This window comes from Marmota monax, unplaced genomic scaffold, assembly GCF_021218885.2.
Source record: "Marmota monax isolate L192 unplaced genomic scaffold, Marmota_monax_Labrador192_F-V1.1 WCK01_AAM20220418_F8-fsc00149, whole genome shotgun sequence".
Classification (NCBI taxonomy): domain Eukaryota; kingdom Metazoa; phylum Chordata; class Mammalia; order Rodentia; family Sciuridae; genus Marmota; species Marmota monax.
The window spans coordinates 4,168,822-4,190,391 of record NW_026693170.1 but is presented as its reverse complement, the minus strand read 5'-3'; the positions used below and the strand labels follow the sequence as shown (position 1 = coordinate 4,190,391).

The window sequence follows — 21,570 nt, the reverse complement described above, 5'->3', positions numbered from 1 at the left end:
GACATGGCAAAGTGGTCACTCATTTATTCATTTGACCAGCATTTGTTGAGCACCTATTATGTGCCAGGCTCTCTTCCAGGCACTGGGGACAGAGCGATGAACCAAACAGGCCCTCAGGAGAGAGCATTCCAGCAGGAAAGACAGAAGCCAGGGAAACAGAGATGGACACAGCGATTCCCAGTGTCAAGGTGACGCTCTGGTGTGGCCTCCAGGTGCTCTTCTGCCAGCATCCGTCTTGATCTGTGCGTGTCCACTAAATGCCAAGGGCGAGGCGTTTCCATTGCCAGCCTTGGGTGAAGGACGGGAGGAGAGACACTTGGAGACGGGGGCCACCCTGGGAGACAGAAATGATGCTGAGGGGCAGCAGTCGGGCGGGAGGGGGGCAGAGACACGGGAAAGGGGCTGGAGATGGCGAAGAAGCCCGGAGATCTGGAGGGGGCTGGAGACAGGCCGAGGAGGGACTTGGGAGCCACAGACGCTGAGAGGCAGGGAAAGCAGTGGGAAGGATCCCGGCAGAACTGCCAGCCCCTCCCTGCCTGTGCCTGGGACTTGCAGGCGCTTGCACAGCTCCTTCCTCTTCCTGCTGGGCCTGCCCTGGTCCTGCGCTCAGGCCTGCCCAGCCCCATGGCCCTCCCAGTGGCTCTCCTCTCTTTCTTCCTCCTTCTCCTGCTGATGGGCCTGGTCCTCTGGAGCAGGGCTAGGGACGCGGGCGCTGGCCTGCCCCCGGCCCACCCCCCCCAGGGCTGGGCAACCTCCTGCAGCTGCGGGGGGCACCCCTCCTCCAGGCTGTGCTCAGGGTAAGCCCAGAAGGGGCTCAGAGCCCAGGCTGCCTCTGCGGCTCCCGCCCCCTCCCAGGACAGGTAACAGTGGGGACAGGGGACAGGCGCACGAGATGGCAGCAAGGAGGAGAAGGGTTTTCTAATCAGAAACACCTAGGGGTAAGAAGAGACATAGAGACAAGCAAAGAGAAGAGACAGAGAAGGAGGAGATCACCGAGAGAGGAGAGCCCGAGCCAGGAGAGGAAGAGAGAGGGTGGGCCGAGGTGCACAGGAAGAGCGAGCCGGGCTGTCACAGAGAGGCCGAGACACTGAGACCAAAGGAGGGCTGGGGGACCTCAGAGAGACCATCGTGAGATGGGAGAAGCCAAGAGAGGTGGCCACCAGCGAAGGGGCCCTGGAAGAAGCTGGGCTGGGATAGAGCAGAGCACGCGTGGCTCCGTGGAGACATGCAGGACAGGGCACTGAGAATCAGAGACAGAGACCGAGGTGCCCAGCGCTGCCCAGGAACCAAAAGAAACAGTGAGATGGAGACACACACTAGGGGGACAGCGACAGAGACCAAGGCCGAAGGAGACGACCCCCTGCCCAGAACGTGCAGACACACTCTGGACAGGCCCTGGGCAGCTCGGGTTCAAGGTCACTGTCCTGTCGCTGCAGCTGAAGGACCAGTATGGGCCGGTGTTCACGGTGCGCCTGGGCCCAACCCCGCTGGTGGTGCTGTGCGCAGCCCAGGCGGTGCGTGAGGCTCTAGTGGACCAAGCGGACGCCTTCGGGGGGCGCGCAGACGTGGCCATCTCCGAGAAGACCGACCGAGGCTACGGTGAGGCTGGAGGGGAGCGGGAGTGGCGGGCACAGGGCTCTGGTGACGCATCCCTGCGCCGTGTGTAAGTGCCCACGTGCCGGAAGCCAGAAGGTGTGGCCCCTTCCTGCAGTGTGACAGCCGGTAGGTTACCTAACCTCTCTGTGCCTCCCCTCCCTATCTGTGAGAATATTCTACTTGCTCCCTGCAGGCATCGCTTTCAGTCAGGGCGAGCGGTGGAGGACCCTGCGGAGGTTTGCCCTGACCACTCTTCGCGACCTGGGCCTGGGGAGGCGGAGCCTGGAAGAGCGGATCCAGGAGGAGCTGGGCTGCCTGGAGAGGGAGCTGGAGAGCGCGTGCGGTGAGGGCCTGGGGCCGGGAGGGTGCGTGGTGCACACAGGCTGCGAGTCCTGGGCTCCTGCGGGTGTAGGAGCGCGGGTGGGAATCCATTTCGTACTGAGAGTCCGCCCCCCTCACCTGTGGCCTTGACCAGCCCCTACCCCTTCCTCCCTGGTGGCCCCTGCCCTTAAAGAGAGCACATCCATTCTTTTTCCTTGGCCAATAGGAGAGTAAGTTTTATGTTAAATCTATGTTAAATTTAAAACCTCCGGGAGCTTGAGGGCAGAGCTACTGCTGGGGCCATAGGTTCCCCTCTGCGAATTAGAAAGGGTGCCCCTATCTCAGGACACCTGAGCTGTCATCATAGATATATTGAAGTGGCACCCCCTCCTCCATAGAAAAGTCCTAACTGGGCTGCTCCAGACATCCCCACCACGGCTGACTTTAGGACTGTCAGCAGAAGAGTCTCTGCAGCAGAGTCCATTGTAGATAAACTTCCTATTTTCCTGTCGCCCTGTTTACTTGGCCACTGGCCAGGAAGATACCATCCCTCCAGGTGCTGGACACCCCGTCACTAGTTTTTCACAAACATGTATCCAGTAGAGTAGTTTGTAGAAATGTGCAGACAAGGCCTCTGGCCTCGGGCTGGGCTTCACAGAGATGTCTACGTTCCTAAGAGGAGAGAAGTTACCGCCTGGGCTCCATGGTAACAGCTGGCAGGGGAGGAAAGAGAGGGGAGGAGAAGCTCCCCCCTTCTCAGGTGTTGTCCTTCAAGGGTTAACTTGCCCAGAACAGTGAGAGAAAAAGCTGCTTTATGTGAACTTCTGCAGACTGGGAACTTCTGAGCCCCTCCCCTTACATGCTGGGTATAAAACTCCTGAACTCGGGGTTCAGGGGGTTGATTGATTACAACCCCTGAACCTGGCTGCAGCCAAATAAAACTGTGTCCTGCTGTCTCCTGTGCCCTGCGTCGTCTGTCCCTACAGTGTCAGACGTGTCACTGGAGCCCCTCAGATGCCGCACCTTGGAGCAGTGCACAACCTGCACCATCTCCCGGATGCCCGTCCGCAGGACCTTAACAGAACCAAACCCTTGACCCAGAATGTATGTCCCCCTCCTTAGCCTGTCCAGCTGCAAATCCTGCACATTCAGGACTCGGCTCAGACGCACCGCTCCAGGAAGTCTCCGCTGACCAACCCTGTCCCCCTCCATGCCGGTTTGTCGGGGCCACCTCTGGGCTCCCAGGAGCTCTGTGCTTCCCCCCTCGCAGCGCAGACATTCCTGGGCCATGATGGGGACCACAGGAGAGGCTCTCGACCAGGCTGGGAGGGCTTGGAGGAGGCTCTCCGGAGGAGCTGTCTGTGCCTACTCTAAGTTCCATCTTTCTGTAGCCTACAGGGTGGTGGCAAGAGGCGAGGTTAGAGTGACAGGCAGGGCCAGACGTGGGAGGCCCTTTTGTCCTTGTTAAGGGCTTGACAGCTGCCTGGAGGGTGCACGGGAGCCATGGAATGTTTTAGAGCAGGGGAGTGAGTGGTCAGATGAGTGCCCAGCAGGCATCCCCGGGCTCTCACGTGTTGGCCTCCCCCCCACAGGAACGCCCTTTGACCCCACCTTCCCCATTCGCCGCTCCACGGCCAACATCATCTGCTCTGTGGTCTTTGGCTGCCGTTTCCACTACCAGGATGAGGACTTCAAGACCTTCCTGGGGCTGCTGGCCGAAAACCTCAAGCAGATGGACACGTTCTGGGTGCAGGTGCCTAAGTCCCCTCTCCAGTCCCCCCACCACCCCAGGGCCACAGGCCTCCTCCCAGGTCCCGTCGAACTCTCAGGGCCACCGTGATTCACCTCCACTGGGTGCAGCCTCCGCCCTGTCCTTATGGGGCCCACAGCCTTGGGGGACACACAGACCCATCGCCAGACCCGGGTGACCCAGAGTAGTCAGGCTGTGACAGCCAGCCAGCGCCCACTGAACCCCCGCTCTGTGCCAGCCTGTGCTGGGGGCTGCCAAGGACACAGAGGTGACCAGGGACTCCCTCATGAAGCCCTCACTCCAGGGGGGCAGGTGAACCTGTCGTGAGACAGTCACCACTTAGGATGGACAGTGCCAGGGTGGGGAGGCACAGAGAGGAGGTCAGGATGGGAAGGGAGGCACAGGCTGAGGAGTCGGGGCCAAGATAGGGAGGCTCTGTGGCACCTCAGGCACTGCCCGGCGGGGTCCAGAGGTCAGGGGAGGCTCTCTAGAGGACAGAGAGGACATTCCATCCAAGTGAAGACCTAAGCAGTGAACAGGAGCAAGCTGATGTGGGGGTGGGGGCAGAGAGGAAGTGCGTGGAATAGCATTTAAGGCAGAGGGAACAGCAGGTGCTAAGACATTTCTTCCCCATGGTCTCCTTCTCCCTCTAGGCATATGGTCTTTTCCCCGCTCTCCTGAGGCACCTTCCTGGACCACACAACCGGCTCTTTGAGGTCTCTGAGAAGCAGAAGGAGTTTATGGCCCGGGTGGTGAAGGAGCACCAGGACTCTGTCGACACAGCTCAGCCTCGGGACTTCATTGATGCTTTCCTCATCCGCATGCAGCAGGTGGGATTGCAGTGAGACACGCTCCTTTCTGGGTCTCAGGAGCCTGAGGTTCTTGGAGCGCCCTCAAATGAGACGGGTCCCCCCTGTGGCCTTTCAGGTTCCTGTGTAACCAGTTGCAATTTTCTCCAAATCTCGAGTTTTCTATTCATAAAATCCGGGGGCCAGTAGTGGAGCTTTGGTCCAGATTTGCAGCTGTAACCAGGCTCCATCTCGTGTGTTGTCTTTGTTCAGTTCATAACAGGGATCTGAGGAGATTTCTGAGTTTTTTTTGTGAAATAAATGCCTGCAGCCAGGTGTGGGGGCCCACGCCTGTAATCTTAGTGGCTCGGGAGGCTGAGGCAGGAGGATCGCAAGTTCAAAGCCAGCCTCAGCCACTTAGTGAGGCCCTAAGCGACTCAGTGAGACCCTGTCTGTAAATAAAATATAAAAAGGGCTGGGGCTGGGGCTCAGTGATAGAGTGCTTGCCTTGCACGTGCGAGGCCCTGGGTTGAATCCTCAGCACCACAAGTAAATAAACAAATAAAATAAAAGTATTGTGTCCAACTAAAAAAAAAAAAAAAAAAAAGTACTGTGCCGCAGTCTGGCTGGGCACAATTCAGGAGCCACTTGTCAAAAGTAATGAACTTTATTTTTAGAACCACACACGCCAAACAAAACAGCTCCTCAGGAAAAACCCTCAGAGCCCAACTGCCACCACCGGCTTCCCACAAGCCTCTCACAACCACCTCCCACAATCCTCCTGCTCTTGAGGCTGATTGGCTGGGTCGCATGGGTGGAGCCAAAAAAGTCCCCCAATGAGCAGCTCCGTGGTCTGAAAGGGCAGAGAAACAGCCCAATGAGCATCACCACAGAGGAGCCAATCAGCTAGATGTTGCTGGGGCCGCTGTGAGCCAATCATCAGCCGGCAGCTGGAAGTTTGCTGGGGCCCCTTTCGGCTGTGGCTCTCAACATCTCCCCCTCTCTGTTTAAACAACAAGCATGTGGCTTAGGGACCGTGCCTGCCTTAGGTTGTCCAATACTACATATGGTTCTTACCCGTTATCGGATGAGCTGACCTCAAGATGTCAGCCTCCTGTCTTAGGTTGGTACCATTGCAATTGGATCTGACCCGTCACTGACTACCAGTCCAGTATATAGCCACACCTGTGGAGGTCTTTGTACTAGTGGGGAGGTGAGGTTCTTTGCCTCACCTCTGTTGGCCCCCAAATTTTAGCTGAACGATCATGACAAGCAGAAGGGAGGAAGATACACCAAGCCAATTGATGGCTCCTTTTGGAAAAATTGTACCACCGATGACACCATCAGCATAAATACCCCAACACTACCACAAGTCGCTGCACCAACAGATAGTTCACAATGCATACAAGTGAGTTCACAATGCATACAAGTGATACATAGTCCAGGCAAGTTCTGCAAGCAGTTCAGTGATGGCTATTGCAGAAGCTGTAGATTGGTTTTATCTTTGTCTTCACCAGCACTGGGATGAAGATAGGAATTCTGGCAATAATGGCTAAAGAAAAAATTATGTAACAATCCAGAAGGCACTAAAAGAAAACAATTTTCTTAACAATTTACATTATCTTGAAGAGAATTATTAAATATAATGAAAAGGAAAGGTGAAAGTAAACAAACAGATCTGTTAACCTCCTTTTTTGTTCACATATTAAAACAATCCTCAACAGTTGTTTACCCAATTTAAATTAAACCATTTAAATCACGTGAATAAAAAAAAAATTTGGATCCATTTTTTCATGAGCGCTCATCATATATGATATATGGACATACGTACATTCAAACATATAACACAAAACACAAGTGTGCACACATAATATAATACATACAACACATAACATAATAGTAAAGGCCTTATAACTTTTTACAGGTGAAATCTCCATTGCAATGTTTAAAAACTCTATAGTCAAAAAAATAGAACTGATCAGCAAAACATTAATCTAGGTCTGTATGAGCTCAAAAAACAAAATGGAACTTCATGATATGGGAAAGGGCAATAATAAAATAGATATTGTAAAAAGCATCCTGGTTCTGTTGCAGATGTAAGAATAACCAAACTGGAGTTTTGGATATCAGTTGTTATGGATTTGAGCCAAATCATCTTCTTTTTGGTCTGTAGAAATCGCTTTAGTTAATCTCTCTGGAATCCAAATCGGCTGCTGTTCTCCCTGTGGAAACACACAAACAGGCCCCCGACTCCAGGCAATCACTGGGTCAGGACCTTAGTTAATCTCTCTGGAATCCAAATTGGCTGCTGTTCTCCCTGTGGAAACACACAAACAGACCCCCGACTCCAGACAATTACTGGGTCAGGACCTTTCCATTATCCTGTTAGAATATCCTTCCAAAGTACCTTGGGCTTATGTACATTTTTTGGACACATATGCCTTTCTGCAGCACTAAGTCCTGATGAATCCAAATTTAAAAAGTTTAGAGTAAAAAGGGTTATTTTAAGTTTATCTTTGGGGAATATATACCCCTTCCCAATTCCGTCTTTTTGCTTTAATAAGTACATTTTAATAGTTTGATGTGCGCTTTCAACTATGCCTTGTCCCTGTGGATTGTATGGGATTCCTGTTATATGAGTAATGCCAAATGATGAGCAAAACTGTTTAAAAGAGGTAGAAGTATAACCAGGGGCATTATCTGTTTTTAACTGTTTTGGAACGCCCACAGTGGCAAAATTTTGTAAGCAATGAGCTATAACATCTTTAGTTTTTTCTCTGGCATGAAGGGAACCCATCAAAAATCCAGAAGAAGTATCAACTGTAACATGCAAATATTTTAATTTTCCAAATTCTGGCAAGTGTGTGATGTCCATCTGCCAAATATGGTTAGGTATCAATCCTCTAGGATTGACTCCAAGATTAACTTGTGGTAAAAAGGTCACACAATTTTGACATTGTTTTATTATTTGTCTAGCTTGTTCCTTAGTTATTTTAAAACGCTTTTGTAAAGTATTAGCATTGACATGGAACTTTTTATGAAAATTTATAGCTTCTTCTAGTGTAGAGAAAATATGTATGTCATGTGTAGTTTTATCTGTTAAATCATTGCCCAAACTAAGGGCTCCAGGCAATCCTGTATGTGCCCTGATATGTCCTATAAAGAATGGATCTTTTCTGTCCCAGATTAGACTTTGTATAGTGGAAAGCAAAGAGAAAACAGTAGAGGAAGGGGAAATCCTATCAGCATCTTCAAGGGATACTATAGCATTAACTATATACTGACTATCAGAAAATAAATTAAATACAGAATCTTTAAACATCACAAAAGCATGTAATACTGCATTAAGCTCTACCTTTTGAGCTGATTGTTTGGGTACTAAAAATGTAAAAGTTTGATCAGGTGTAACTACTGCTGCTGTACCATTATTTGACCCATCAGTGAATATATTTGGAGCATTCATGATAGGTGTTTTTCTTGTCATTTTTGGAAAAATTACAGGATGTGATGACCAAAAAGACAATAAAGGATTAGATGGTAAGTGGTTATCAAATGAAACATTAGATTTGCACATGATTATTGCCCAAGTATTTAACTCATTAGCTAACTCATCAATTTGATTCATAGTATATGGAGTAATAATTTTATTGGGAGAAATTCCAAACACTCCCTTTGCTGCTTTTATTCCTTTGAGTATTAATTGTCCTACAGCCTCAGGACACCTAGTAAGAATAGTGTTAGGAGAATAAGATAAATGTTTCCATAATAATGGACCTTCTTCCCAAAATACTCCTGTAGGAATATTTTTTGTTGGTAGTACAATAAATAATAAAGGCAAACTTATATCAATTCTATCCAAATGCATATTTTCCATATATGTTTCAATGATTTTTAATGCCTTTCTTGCTTCAGGCGTTAACATTCTGGGTGAATTTGGATCTGATGGACCTTTTAGGATATCAAATAAAGGTCCCAACTCTCCTGTTGGTATACCTAGATAAGGCCTTATCCAGTTTATGTCTCCTAATAACTTTTGAAAGTCATTAATTGATTTGAGTTGATCTACTCGTATTTGAATTTTTGGTGGACGGACCATGGTTGAGGATAATAGAACTCCTAAATAATTAATTGTAAAATTTAATTGTACTTTATCTATTGCTATCTCTAGATTATAATTTTTTAATAAGTTTGTAAGTGTGGCATAACATTCTAGCAACGTGTTTTTAGCTTTGTGTGCTAATAATACATCATCCATATAGTGAAATATTTGTAGTTCAGGATTTTGATTTCTAAGTGGCTGGATTACTTTGTTAACATAAATTTGACACATAGTTGGGCTGTTAGCCATCCCTTGAGGGAGTACTTTCCACTCATATCTCTGATCAGGACCTTCATGATTTTTTTTTTTTTTTAGGACCTTCATGATTCAGTGCAGGGATAGTAAATGCAAAACGTGGACTATCCTCAGGATGAATTGGAATTGAAAAAAAAAACAATCTTTAATATCTATAACTAAAACATACTGAGTTTTTGGCAAAGCAGACAATTGAGGAATCCCCGATTGAGCAGATCCCATAATAACCATCTCATTATTAATGGCTCTTAAATCTTGCAATAATCTCCATTTACCAGATTTCTTTTTGATGACAAAGATGGGAGTATTATGGGGAGATACAGAAGGTTGTATATGTCCTTCCACTAATTGTTGTTTGACCAGGTCATGGGCTGCTTGTATCTTTTCTTGAGTCAGGGGCCACTGAGGAACCCATACTGGTCTTTCTGATTTCCAAGTAATTTTTATTGTCTCAGTGGCCCTTTCTGAAAATCCAACCCATGTCTGTCTATTCCTTGATCTATTTGTATTGGTGCTGCTATACCTTGTTCTTGTTTTTCTAATCTTTTTTCTTTCCTAAAACCTTGTCTAGTCATAATAGTGGGTGCATTTTGGTTGATGTTATTTGTTAATGTCAAACCTAATTGATCTAGGACATCTCGTCCCCATAAATTTACGGGAAGATGATCCAATACATATGGCTGTATAGTTCCTTCACATCCTTCAGGATCCTTCCAATCTAATACCATTGCACTTCTATGGGGATTAGTTGCCACTCGTAGGCCTCGAAGCATTTGAGTGGCTTGTTGTAATGGCCAATGTTTTGGCCATTCTTGACGAGAGATGATGCTAAGGTCTGCACCTGTATCCAGTAGCCCATTAAATTCATGTCCTTGAATATTTAATTTTAGCATGGGGTGAGAATCTAAATTTAAAGAAAGCATAGCCCAATCTACACCAGTGGAGCCTAATCCCTTGGAACCTCTTTCTACAGCATGACTGGAAAATTTATCATGTAGGCTTGGTATTATTAGTAACTGTGCTATTCTATCTCCTGGTGAAATTACTGATATACCCTTTGGAGAACTGGCTATAATTTTTATTTCACCTTCATAATCAGGATCAATTACCCCAGGACTTATCATAAGTCCTTTTAGAGTAGAAGAGCTGCGTCCCAATAATAAGCCTACCGTTCCTTTGGGAAGAGGTCCTTTTACCCCTGTGGGAATGATTTGAACTCCCATCTCTGGAGTTAGTACTGATCTCCCTGTCCATTTTTTGGCAATGGAGCCTGATGCCTTTCTCCACGATATCATGGATAAACACCTGGTCCTTGTTCATTTTTTGATAATGGAGTACCCTCTATGGTGGTTTGAGAATGGCATTCATTAGCCCAATGTCTCCCTCTACGGCATCGTGGGCAAATACCCGGTATTCTACTCCTTTGATACCTAGTTTTGTTAAACCCTCCTCCTATGGGGCAATTCCTTTTAAAATGTCCTGTTTGTTCACAATTGTAGCATGTTCTTGGCCTGGCATCTAAAGCCTGTTTTACTGCAGCTGCCACAATTTGCCCTTGTTCATTAATGTCTCTGGCATCTAAAGCCTGTTTTACTGCAGCTGCCACGACTTGCTCTTGTTCATTAATGTCTCTACATAATTTAATATATGTGTTTAAATCTTCATGTTTCCATAGTCTAATGATATCTCTGCACCAACGATTCGCTTGGTCATAAGCCAGTTGTTTTATTAATGGCATTGCTTGTTCTGTATTCCCCAAAACTCTGGTAGCTGTTTGAATAAGCCTATCTACAAATTCAGTGTAAGATTCATTAGCTCCTTGTATTACCTTAGACAATTGACCTTGTAAACCTCCATGTCCTTGTAAAGTCTTCCATGCCCTAACCGCCTCTACAGCAATTTGTGCGTATACGCCAGGATCATATGCAATTTGTTGCTGCTGATCCTCATAAGGTCCCTTTCCTAACAACATATCTAGATTTCTCTGAGGATAACCAGCTGCTGCATTTCGCCTAGCCGTCTCCTTGCAAAATTCCTCATTGGCAACCTTCCATAACAGGTATTGACCTCCATTTAGCACAGCTTTACACATATTAGCCCAATCTGCTGGCATCATGTTCAAGTTGTTAATGGATTCGACCAAGCTTACAGTGAAGGGTGCTTGAGGACCATAGGTTGTTACAGCCTCTTTTAGCTGCTTCACTATCTTGAAATTTAAAGCATGGTGAATTCGCTGCCCTCCTACCTCAAATACAGGGCATGTTAATACTTGAGATCCTGTCTCAGGATCCGAACTATCAACTGCGGGGGTTGGGGGCCTCCCAGCATATGGAGGTGGCCTTGTTAGTTGGACATTTATGTCCTCTGGTGATAGAAAGGTGTTAGTAACAGTCTCCTGTAGAGGTGGCGCTGTTGGTTGGACACTTACGCCCTCTGGTGATAGAAAGTTGTTAGTAGCAGTCTCCTTTTGTAACTTTCCCCCTGATGGCTTTTTCTGCTCTAAGCTTTGTTCCTCTATCTTTGTCTGAACTGAAGGCTTTGGACTAAGCAAACCAGATACGAACGTCCACAATGGCAATGTGCCAACTGGCAGAGTCCCTGGGCTGTTCTTTTCTATTCTTTTTAAATCTTCACCATGATGGTTCCATTGTGATATATTTAACAACTCCTCCTTAAAAAGCCATGGGCTACATTTTTGTATTGTATCAATGTATGCCCTGACTGTTCTTGATTTTACTGAGATGCCTCCTTCCTCTAACAATTTACTTAACACTCTTTCAGTTTGTTTTTTACTAATTTCTGATCCCGTATTTCTACTATAATACAATCCAACAAGATGACGCCAAACGAAACCGAGACAGAATGAAATAAAAAGGGAACAACAAAAAGTCATTATAGCCTTTCTATCCTCCTGACATGTGCATCCGTCCTTTCTCCCTATCTGTTCCTCAGACGTAAATAGTTTTTCCTCAGATGTGAGCGGTTTTTCTTCCGTCTCACTCATCTCCAGGGACAGGCAACTTAAAACAAAAGTGAAGCAAAACAAAAGAGGAATCTTAAAATGGGTACCCATCCTCTCGCCCTGCCCTCAGGGGCGAGTTTACCTTATCACTTACCCTCAGTCGCTCCTGCTCCCAGTGTGAGCCACCAAATGCCGCAGTCTGGCTGGGCACGATTCAGGAGCCACTTGTCAAAAGTAACGAACTTTATTTTTAGAACCACACATGCCAAACAAAACAGCCTCTCAGGAAAAACCCTCAGAGCCTCAACTGCCACCACTGGCTTCCCACAAGCCTCTCACAACCACCTCCCACAATCCTCCTGCTCTTGAGGCCGACTGGCTGGGTCACATGGGCGGAGCCAAAAAAGTCCCCCAATGAGCAGCTCCGTGGTCTGAAAGGGCAGGGAAACAGCCCAATGAGCATCACCACAGAGGAGCCAATCAGCTAGATGTTGCTAGGGCCACTGTGAGCCAATCATCCACCGGCAGCTGGAAGTTTGCTGGCAGCTGGAAGTTTGCTGGGGCCCCTTGGCTGTGGCTCTCAACAGTACTGGAATTGATTGGTAATGCCTGCTATGGGCAAAGAATTTGGCAGTGAATGTACACGTGCCACATATTTGCCTCCCCTGGGCTGGATGGTTCCTTTGGGTCCTTCTCTAGCTCAGATACTCTGTGCTTTTGTGTGCAGGAGCAGGGAGACCCTCACACAGAATTCAACCAAGAGAATTTGCTCAATTCTGCTCTGGACATCTTCTTTGCTGGGATGGAGACAACCAGTACCACGCTCAGATAGGGGCTCCTGATCCTCCTGAAGTTCCCACAGGTTACAGATATGGAGCCCAGGTTACGGGACCAGCCCTCTCCCTCCCCAGCCTGATGTCAAATTGGTACAAGGGCCAGTTTGTATTGCTGGGGGGGTTGGATTAGGAATTGGAGAACAACCTATTTTTTTTGGGGGGGGGCACCATGGGCTGAACCCAGGGGTGCTTAACCACTGAGCCACATCCCCAGCCCTTTTTATATTTTTATTTAGAGACAGTGCTTGCTAAGTTGCTTAAGACCTCACTAAGTTGTTGAGGCTGGCTTAAACTTGGGATCCTCCTGCCTCAGCCTCCCGAGTTTCTGGGATTACAGGCATGAGCCACGGTGCCTGGTGGGAACATCCATTTTAGAAGCTGGAGGGAAATTACAGTTAACACATCCTGGGTTTAAAGTCTGGGAAGGGGAGTTGGGAAGGCAGGCAGGTGCCCAGGGCAATCGCCCTTCCCACAGTCAAGACTGTCTGTTTCGCACCCATTTTTCGGAGGGAGCAGAACTCATACAGCAAGAGATTGACTAAGTAGTGGGCCCAGAGAGACAGCCCTGCCTCGGGGACAGGCCCCGGATGCCCTACACAGATACGGTCCTTCATGAGATCCAGAGGTTTGCGGACATCATGCCTCTGGGAGTGCCCCATGCCGTCACCCAAGACACTGAGTTCCAGGGTTATCACATCCCCAAGGTACAGAGTGTGGGTCCCTCTGGTCCATCTGGAGTGTCAGGTCTCCTACAGGAGCTGCAAGGCTGGGCCTCCCAGTACTAGGTTCTCGGATTCTCCCAGAACCTGACCCTCACTCCATGTCCCTCAACCCAAGGAGGACTGAGATTGCAGAGTACCAGAGTACATCAGTTAGAACTAGGGCCCTAGAGACATCCGGAATCCCAGCACTGCCACGTATAAATTGTGTGACCCTAAGCAAGTGACTCAACCTCTCTGAACGCCAGTCTCCTTTTCTATGCAATGTGCATTAATATACTACCTACACTGATTATAGAGATCCAGTGAGTTGGGATCCATAGTAAATGCTTAAAAATTGTAGGGTTTTGTTGTTGTTGTTGTTGTTGTTGTTGTTGTTTCTTTTTTATTATGACTACAACCAGATGTCTGTTCCCAACACCAAAGTCAGAGTGGTCTTATAAAACCCATTAGGGAGCCAGACCTGTAATCCTGGTGTCTCAGGAGACTAAGGCAGGAGGATTAGAAGTTTGAGGCCACCCTCAGCACCTAAGCAAGACCTTGTCTCAAAATAAGAAATTAAAAGGGTTGGGGAATATATCTCAGTGGTTAAGTGCCCCTGGGTTCAATCCCCAGTAACACCAAAACTAATAAGTAAAAAATAAAACCTGTTAGACCACGTCCCTCCTCTGCTCAAAAGCCCTCCATGGCTCCCATCTCACTGGAAATAAAAGCCAAATGGCCCAGGAGACCCTGCATGCTCTGACACCTCTCTCTGGGCTTGTTATACTCTCTTTCTTGCTCAATCCAGGATCTTGGTGTCCTCAGTATCCCTGCATGTTCCAGGGCTCCTCTGCCTCAGGACCTTGGCACGGACTGTTCCCTCTGTCCTGAGTGCTCTTCCTGCAGACAGCCCCACAGCCTGCTCCCCCTGTCCTTCAGAACTTACCCAGCAGTCTCCTCCTCCTCCTCCTCCTCCTCGGGGAGGCCTCCTTGGCCCCTCAAGAGCCACTGGGCATGGTGCCCAGGGGAGTGTCTGTTGGTTTTGGTCCAAGTCAGGCATCTGCGTCTGTCCTAGGGAGTGGGTGCAATCTACCCTCCGTGCTCCTCAGCAGTTCAGTGTCCCCAGATGTCCTAGCATTCGCTGCCTGGCTCACTTGCCCAAACTGACAGCAAAAAAGGTGCCCTTTGGGAGAGGGAGCAGGAAACGGGTGACTTTTGCAAAAGCAGCGAGAACAGTGAAGGAGGATCCAAACCACTGAGTGCCCTCGTGGGGGCTGTTCCAGCTGTTCCACGGTCACTGTGGCACAAGCAACAGCAGGGCGGCCACAGTCCTCGAGAGGCACCTGTGTGAGACTTCAAAGGCACCTCCCCTGGGCCCAAGGCTCCTCTCAAATGCCTGGCATCAACAAAAAGCCCTTCTGGGACTCGGGTCCTGCTGGTGCTGGGCACAGACTTGTGTTGTCACTGGTTATTATTACTTAAGGGGTAGCCCTGAGCGAGGGCGATGACCATCAGAACCGACGGCAATAATAATAAGCGCTTGCTGAGTCTGTATCAAGTGACAAGCGTTTCTCTCTGCAGATGGGGGCGACTTGCCATCTTCCAACCTCCCGGCGGTGCAAAAACAAAGCACCCTCACCGGGAACCCTTCTTGGGATTTTGAATTTTGACCTTTCCCGGGCTGCGTGAGGCCATCTGGAGACTCAGGACAGGGGCCACAACTCCGGGTCAGCCACACAGTGGTCACACGGTGGTCACAGGGGGCAACAGACACCTCAGAGCCCTGGGCGGCTCAGGTGGAGTAAATGTGTCTTCAATTGACAGTAGGATTCGTTCCCATGGCAACTGGAGGGGCACCCTCCCTATTTCCTTGACTCCTCTGAGTTATTATGCCCCTTTTACAAGGGGAGGGACTAAGATTCAGAGAGGAGTCACCTGCCAGGTCACCCCGCTGGGAAGGAACCCAGCTGGGACTTACTCCACCGACCCCAGAGCACACCCTCTTCCCCCACTGCTGTTCCCAGTTGGACTAGGCCCAGGAAGCTTTGGCTCAGGTGGCAGGAGCCCCCTCCAGGTGTTGACCTGGGTGGATGATCTGTGCTGACTCCTCCCACAAGGCACCACGGTGTTCCCACTGCTCCACTCCGTCCTCCGTGACCCTGACCAGTTCCAAGACCCGTCCTACTTCCAGCCTGAGAGGCTCCTAGATGCCGGCGGAGCTTTTAGGAGAAGCCCTGCCTTTCTGCCCTTCTCTGCAGGTCAGTGTCCATGCTGCATGACTCCAAGGAGGAGGCCTGCCCTCTCTGGTCCTCTTTTGTTAACCTAAACTAGTTACTGCTTTTCTGATTGCTGGTTTGGAAGATAGAAGCTACAGCCAGGCTCAGGGAAGGGAAATACAAATCTGCCCCAGGTACACTGAATCCTGAGAGCACAGAGTTCACTCAGAAACTATAAATTGTGTTAGGCCATAAAAAAACACCCAAAGCTTAGTTAAAAAAAAAAAAAATCCATTTGGGAAAAAAAAAAAAAAGACTAATCCCCCAAGTTCTAAATCAAAGCACATTTAATCCAAAATACTCAATGCTTTTTCAATGATCACTTTTGTTAGAGTTACCAAAAAGTTACAAGCTGTGTAAACACTAGCAAATATTTTTATTTAAACCAGTTTTTAATTGTATGTGTAGTGCAAACACTTGATTTGAAAGTCAAGCAGAACAAGAGTCCACAATGAAAGTGAAGTCTCTCTCTTTGATTCTGTTCCCCCTATTGACGGTCCTAAGTCCAGAGGTAAACACCTCTTATGGTTTTATGTGTCTCCTTCAGGAATTTGTCTAAATAAAGGCAAGTCCAAATACCAACTGACACACACAGTTTACAAAACCAGGTGAGCCTAGGGTCATAGTCTGTGTTCCAATAATAAAATACCTGAGGCTGGGTATGCTCTAAAGGAAAGAGTCTGTTCAGCTCAGTTTTAGAAGGTGGAAAGTTCAGGGGCTGGAGATGTAGCAAAAACAAATAAATAAATAAAGCCAGATGCCAGTGCCGGCCTATATCCCAGCAGCTTGGGAGGTTGAGGCAGGATCGCAAGTTCAAAGCCTCAGCAATTTAGCAAGGCCCTAAGCAACTCAGTGAGGCCCTGTCCCTAAATAAAATATAAGAAGGAGCTGAGGATGTGGCTCAGTGGTTAAGCACCCCTGGATTCAATCCCCAGTACCAAAAAAGAAAAAGAAAATACCCCTTTAAGGAGGAAATCAGGGAATATGGAGCTGAATTCATGATCTTTGGTTTGAATGTCCTGTAATAACAGGTATCAGTCTGTTGAGAAGGTGACCTAATCACCCCTTAAAGGTCACCCTTAATAGGGTCACAATGGCAATGCAATTTCAGCATAATTTTGGGAGGGGACTCATTCATTTCATATGAATGTATTCACCCCAATTTCTTCTGCCTCACACACCTGCTCACTTGCCCTTCTGCCATGAGTCACCAGGACACAGAAGTGCCACACTCTTGATCCTCCCAGTCTCCAGATAAACTTCCATTCTTTATCACCCAGCCTCCGAATCACAATCCCCCCGCCCTTTTTTTTTTTTTTTTCTCTCTCTCTCTCTCTTTTGGACCCAGATGCGCTTTACCAAAGAGCTTCATCCCAGCCCTTGTTTAGTTTTTATTTTGAGGGACTTTTGCTTAGGGCCTCTCTAAGTTGCTGAGACTGGCCTTGAACTTGCGATCCTCCTGCGTCAGCCTCCCAAGTTGCCGGCATTGCCAGCTTGCCCCACTGCACCAGGCTCAGACTGCGGCCCCGAGGTCCTTAGATCTGCTTCGTCGGTACCGGACTCTAGGGGCCCTGATCTCCGAACCCCCCACCCTCTCGGCGGTACCCCCGCCTCCTCCAGGCGGATCTCCCTCCTCCGCTCCCCGCCCCCTCCCTCCCGGCTGATCTCGGCACCGCCCACTCCCGCAGGGCGCCGCGCATGCCCAGGAGAGGCTCTGGCCGGCGCCGAGCTCTTCCTCTGCCAGAGGTGGCTGCTGCAGCGCTTCTCCCCCACCTCGCCTCTGCCCTCTGCGGCCCTGCACCTGCAGCCCCGGGACAGTGGCTTCGGGAAGCAGCCACCCGCTTTCCAGCTCATCCTGCAGCCACTAGAGCACTTCAGACCCAAGGACTCCTCCCACCCTGACAGCCCCCCTCCCGTGGCCTGAGCCTGAGCCTCCCGCAGCGCCTGGCCTCGGCTCCCCCTGTACACAACGCAGAGGGTTTTGTTGGGTCCACCTTTAGGCTCCGGAGCCTGACTCCACGGTCTGGGTCTTCCCTCCCCTGGCCACTGCTGATTCCTGGAAGAGCAGCTGACACATAGTAGGTGCTCAGTAAACATCTCCTGAATAAATGAAAGTTTTTCAATGAAACCTGGCCCTGACACTTATTCTGGCCATGTGACCCTGGTCAAGTGGCTTCCCTCTCACAGCCTCAGTTCCTTCCTCTGTAAAATGGGGTCATAAAAAAGACCTGCTTCAAAGGTGCGTGGGACAGCACAGCAAAACAGACAAAACTCTTGTCCTTGCAGACCTGCCACAGGGGACTGGAAGGGAATAAAGAGTAATCAAAGGATATAAGAAATTACCAAATTGTATGAAATGACAGAAAGGTATTAAATCTATGGGGGGGATCGCAGCAGGTGAGGGGAGCAGGAGTACGGGAGGGGGCTGTTTGTCATTTCATATGGGGTGGACAGAGAAGACCTTGCAGAGGACAGAGCAATGGAACAGAAATGTCAAGGTGAGAGTGCTCAGCACGGATGTCTAAATGAGAACAACTCCAGGCAGCGGGAACAGCCCCTGCAAAGGCCCCGTGGCAGAAATGTGCCTGGAGTTTGAAGAGGCAAGAAGGTGAGTGAGCAGGGCTCTGCAGATGGGAACAGAGAGGGGGTACAAATGGAACCTGTAGAAAGAGTTTGGCCAGAGAAGGGACTTGCTCTGATTTTTGGTATTTGGGCTTTGACTTTTGTTTTTGTAGTGCTCAGGATGAACCCAGAGCCTCTCAGGTATTCTAGGCAAGGACTCTACCACTGAGCTACACTCCCAGCCCCTGGTTTATGTCTTAAAGGAATCCCTCTAGCTGCACACCGGTCTGTGCTCAAGTAGCCCCTGAAGTAGGTGCTGGAACAAGGGTCTCCAAAGTCATTTCCTCCATCCCCCTGCCTCCACCCACAGCCTGCAGGAGCAGAGTGCCAGGCCCAGGTAGCCACACTCTTGTGAGCCATGGAACCTAGGGGAAGGGGAGAGAGGGATCACATACTCCCGCCTTCTCCCCGCCATATCTCTCTCTCTCTCTCTCTCTCTCTCTCTCTCTCTCTCTCTCTCTCTCTCTCGCTCTCTCTCCCCCCCCCTGTCTTTTGCATAACTCTGTCTCAGGTTAGGTAAAATGCTCCGTTAGGCAAAGGCACACAGGGAACCAGGACAGCTGAAGCGTCTGCTCCCTACTGCCCCCTGTTGGCTGATGGGTTTATTGCAAGGTGATTTGTTTGCCTGAATCTGCCAGATTCCATCCAGTTGACACATCCTGACCTGGCTTCATTATTAACAGCACCTCTTCCACTCTCTGAACAATCCCAGTGCAGACAATATGTTATACGGTGACTTTTTTTAAATGCACTTTAATTTTACAGCCTGGTTGGGGTTTTTTGTTTGTTTGGTTGGTTGGTTGGTTGGCTTTTTTGTTACTGGGGACTGAACCTAGGGGTGCTTTACCATTAAACCACATCCCCAGCCTTTTTTTTTTATTGTTTTGAGACAGGGTGTTGCTAAAGTTACTTAGGGCCTCACTAAACTGCTAGGACTGGTCTTGAACTTGCAATTCTCCTGCCTCAGCCTCCACGTCAATGGGATGACAGACCTGTACCCCTGTGCCCAGCCTACACTCACCCTTAACCATGACATGGTTTTGTCTCCGCAATAACCCAGCAGCAATTCCTGTTCATTGATCATTTACTCATGCTAGTGCGGCCCTCAGGTATGTCAGGCATTATTGCATTTTACATTGGCAAAGTAGACACTCCAAGAGGTGAAGGGAGGGATGAACAGGAGCAGATCTGAGGGAGGGTCCTTCTGAATGTTGGGTCCAGGATCTCACCAGCCATGGCTACATGAACACCCAGGGAGTTCTGAAATGGTGGAACTGCGGCAATTTAGGGTCTTGGGGCCAAGGCTTGGCATGGCTGGCGTGCTAGTAAAATTCTGAAGCACCTCCTGGATGGGCTGATAAATACTCACCACCTGAGGGTCCCGAGCCCACCCCAGCACCCTCAGAGCTCCCCAGAATCCAGCACTCAGAGAGTTAATGCTTGCCTCTGCAGCACATCCGGTGTCTAACATCAGGTAACATAATCTCTGCTTAGAACTATAATGGGACAATTCTAGCTGGAGGTGGGGATTGAAGCTCAGGGAAGAACTGTCAAGTTCACACAAAAAGGTAAAGAGAAAGGAGCCAAAGCCCGGGGCCTCTTCTCTGTTGACACTCCTGGGCACAGGCCATCTGAACCCTGGGGACAAACAACACCCCTGACAACAAGCCTTAATCTCTGGAGGAATTTCTCTTGGAAGGAGGCCCTGAGGTCAGAGCAGGTACTCCATCCTCTCTTCAGAGGAACTGGGGCCTGCGGGTCCCCACCATGTTATCCTCCCAAAATACTTCTGTTATCCAATTTTATTTTTATTTTATTTTTTTAGTACTAGCGATTGAACCAATGGACACCCTACCACTGAGCTACATCCCCAGCCCTTTTTATTTTTTAGTTGGAGATGGGGGTCTCACTGAGTTGCCCAGGCTGGCCTCAAACTTGAAATCCTCCTGCCTCAGCCTCCCATGTAGCTGGGATTGCCAGCATGTGCCACGTTCCTGGCTTGATGTCCGTTTCTTGCCTTCTGGGGGTTTAATAAATAAATAGTAACACCTTGTCAGTTGGTTGAATACTGTGAACAAGAACAAAGCTAAGTGGGAGGACAAAGAGCCCTGGCCAGGCTTCAGCCAGGCAGTCAGGCAAGAGGGTGAGCCCCCTGGAGGCACTGAGGTCACAAGGCATGAAAATACCCGGGGACTGGACATGAAGCTGGCTCAGCAGCACCTTGTCCAAAGCTTGAACTTTCGTCCCAAAGGCAGAGGGTAGGGGCATGATCAGAACTGCATTTTGACAAGAGGCCTGTGGCTGCTGTGAAAAGAGGGACAAAGGGAGCTCTTGAGAAGCCAAGGCAGGAAGCAGGCAAGGAGCCTGCTCCACGGTGGCTGCATAAGTCAGCCAGGCTGGCAGAACAAAGTGCCACAGACTGGGTGGCCCCAACAACAGAACATACTGGAGGATAGACACCAGGATCAAAATGTCAGAGGCAATGCTTCCTTCCAAGTGCTGTTGGGGGAGTCCCCCGCCTTCCGGTGAGTTGCTGCCAACCTTTGGTGCTTCGTGGCCTGGAGACATAGACCTGCTCTCTGATTTCATCCTCGCATGGCCGTCTCCCTATGCATTTCACTCTGTCCAAATGTCCCTTTGGTAAGAACACAACTGTGGGCTGGGGATGTGGCTCAAGCGGTAGCGTGCTCGCCTGGCATGTGTGCGGCCTGGGTTCCATCCTCAGCACCACATACAGACAAAGATGTTGTGTCTGACGAAAACTGAAAAATAAATATTAAAAAAAAAATTCTCTCACTCTCTCTTAAAAAAAAAAAAAAGAAGAAGAAGAAGAAGAAGACAACTGTGTTGCAATGAAGCCACTTGAGGACCTACCGGCACCTTAACTTAACCCTTTGTAAAGACTCAATCTCCAAATAAGCTCCCACTTTCACAGGCAGAAAAGGTTAGGATTTCAATATCATTTTGCAGGGGGCAAATTCAAAGAATAACAGTGGCAGAGATGCAGAGATCTGTTCAAGAGATGCTCAGGAGGTAAACTGGCGGGATCTAGGATGGGATTGGCAGAAGAAACTTGAAGGTCCTCTGTTAAAGGCTTCTTCCTCAGGGGGGAAGATATTGGGAGGTGAGGGAAATTTTAGGAGTCGGGGTCTGACCGGAAGTCCTTAGGTCACTGGGGTGTGCTCTGTCCTTGGTCTTTGTTCTCCCCCTCCTGGCCGTGAGATAAACAGCTTGTCCTGTCGTGTGCTCCCCACCGCGGCCATCTAGCTAGCACACCCACTAGAGGCCGAAAAGCAATGGACCACAACCTCTAAAACCACAGGCCACATCCCTGATACAAAAACAAGGAAACCATAGGCCAAAA

At 49.1% G+C, this 21,570-nt stretch overlaps 2 protein-coding genes across 2 annotated transcripts; both read left to right on the top strand.

The window, feature by feature from the left end:
* Window positions 1-161: 161 nt before the first annotated feature.
* Window positions 162-8,833, top strand: LOC124100146 (cytochrome P450 2G1). The gene is made up of 7 exons (XM_058583016.1): window positions 162-188; window positions 702-797; window positions 1,437-1,599; window positions 1,790-1,939; window positions 3,510-3,670; window positions 4,321-4,497; window positions 8,368-8,833. The coding sequence occupies exons 1-7, from the start codon at window positions 162-164 to the stop codon at window positions 8,500-8,502; spliced, it is 909 nt and encodes a 302-aa protein (XP_058438999.1). The 3' UTR covers window positions 8,503-8,833.
* A 4,361-nt stretch (window positions 8,834-13,194) lies between these two features.
* Window positions 13,195-17,508, top strand: LOC124100145 (putative inactive cytochrome P450 2G1). Its single transcript, XM_046455473.1, has 3 exons — window positions 13,195-13,311; window positions 15,476-15,566; window positions 17,273-17,508. Exons 1-3 carry the CDS (start codon window positions 13,195-13,197, stop codon window positions 17,506-17,508), a joined length of 444 nt encoding a protein of 147 aa, XP_046311429.1.
* Window positions 17,509-21,570: the final 4,062 nt, after the last annotated feature.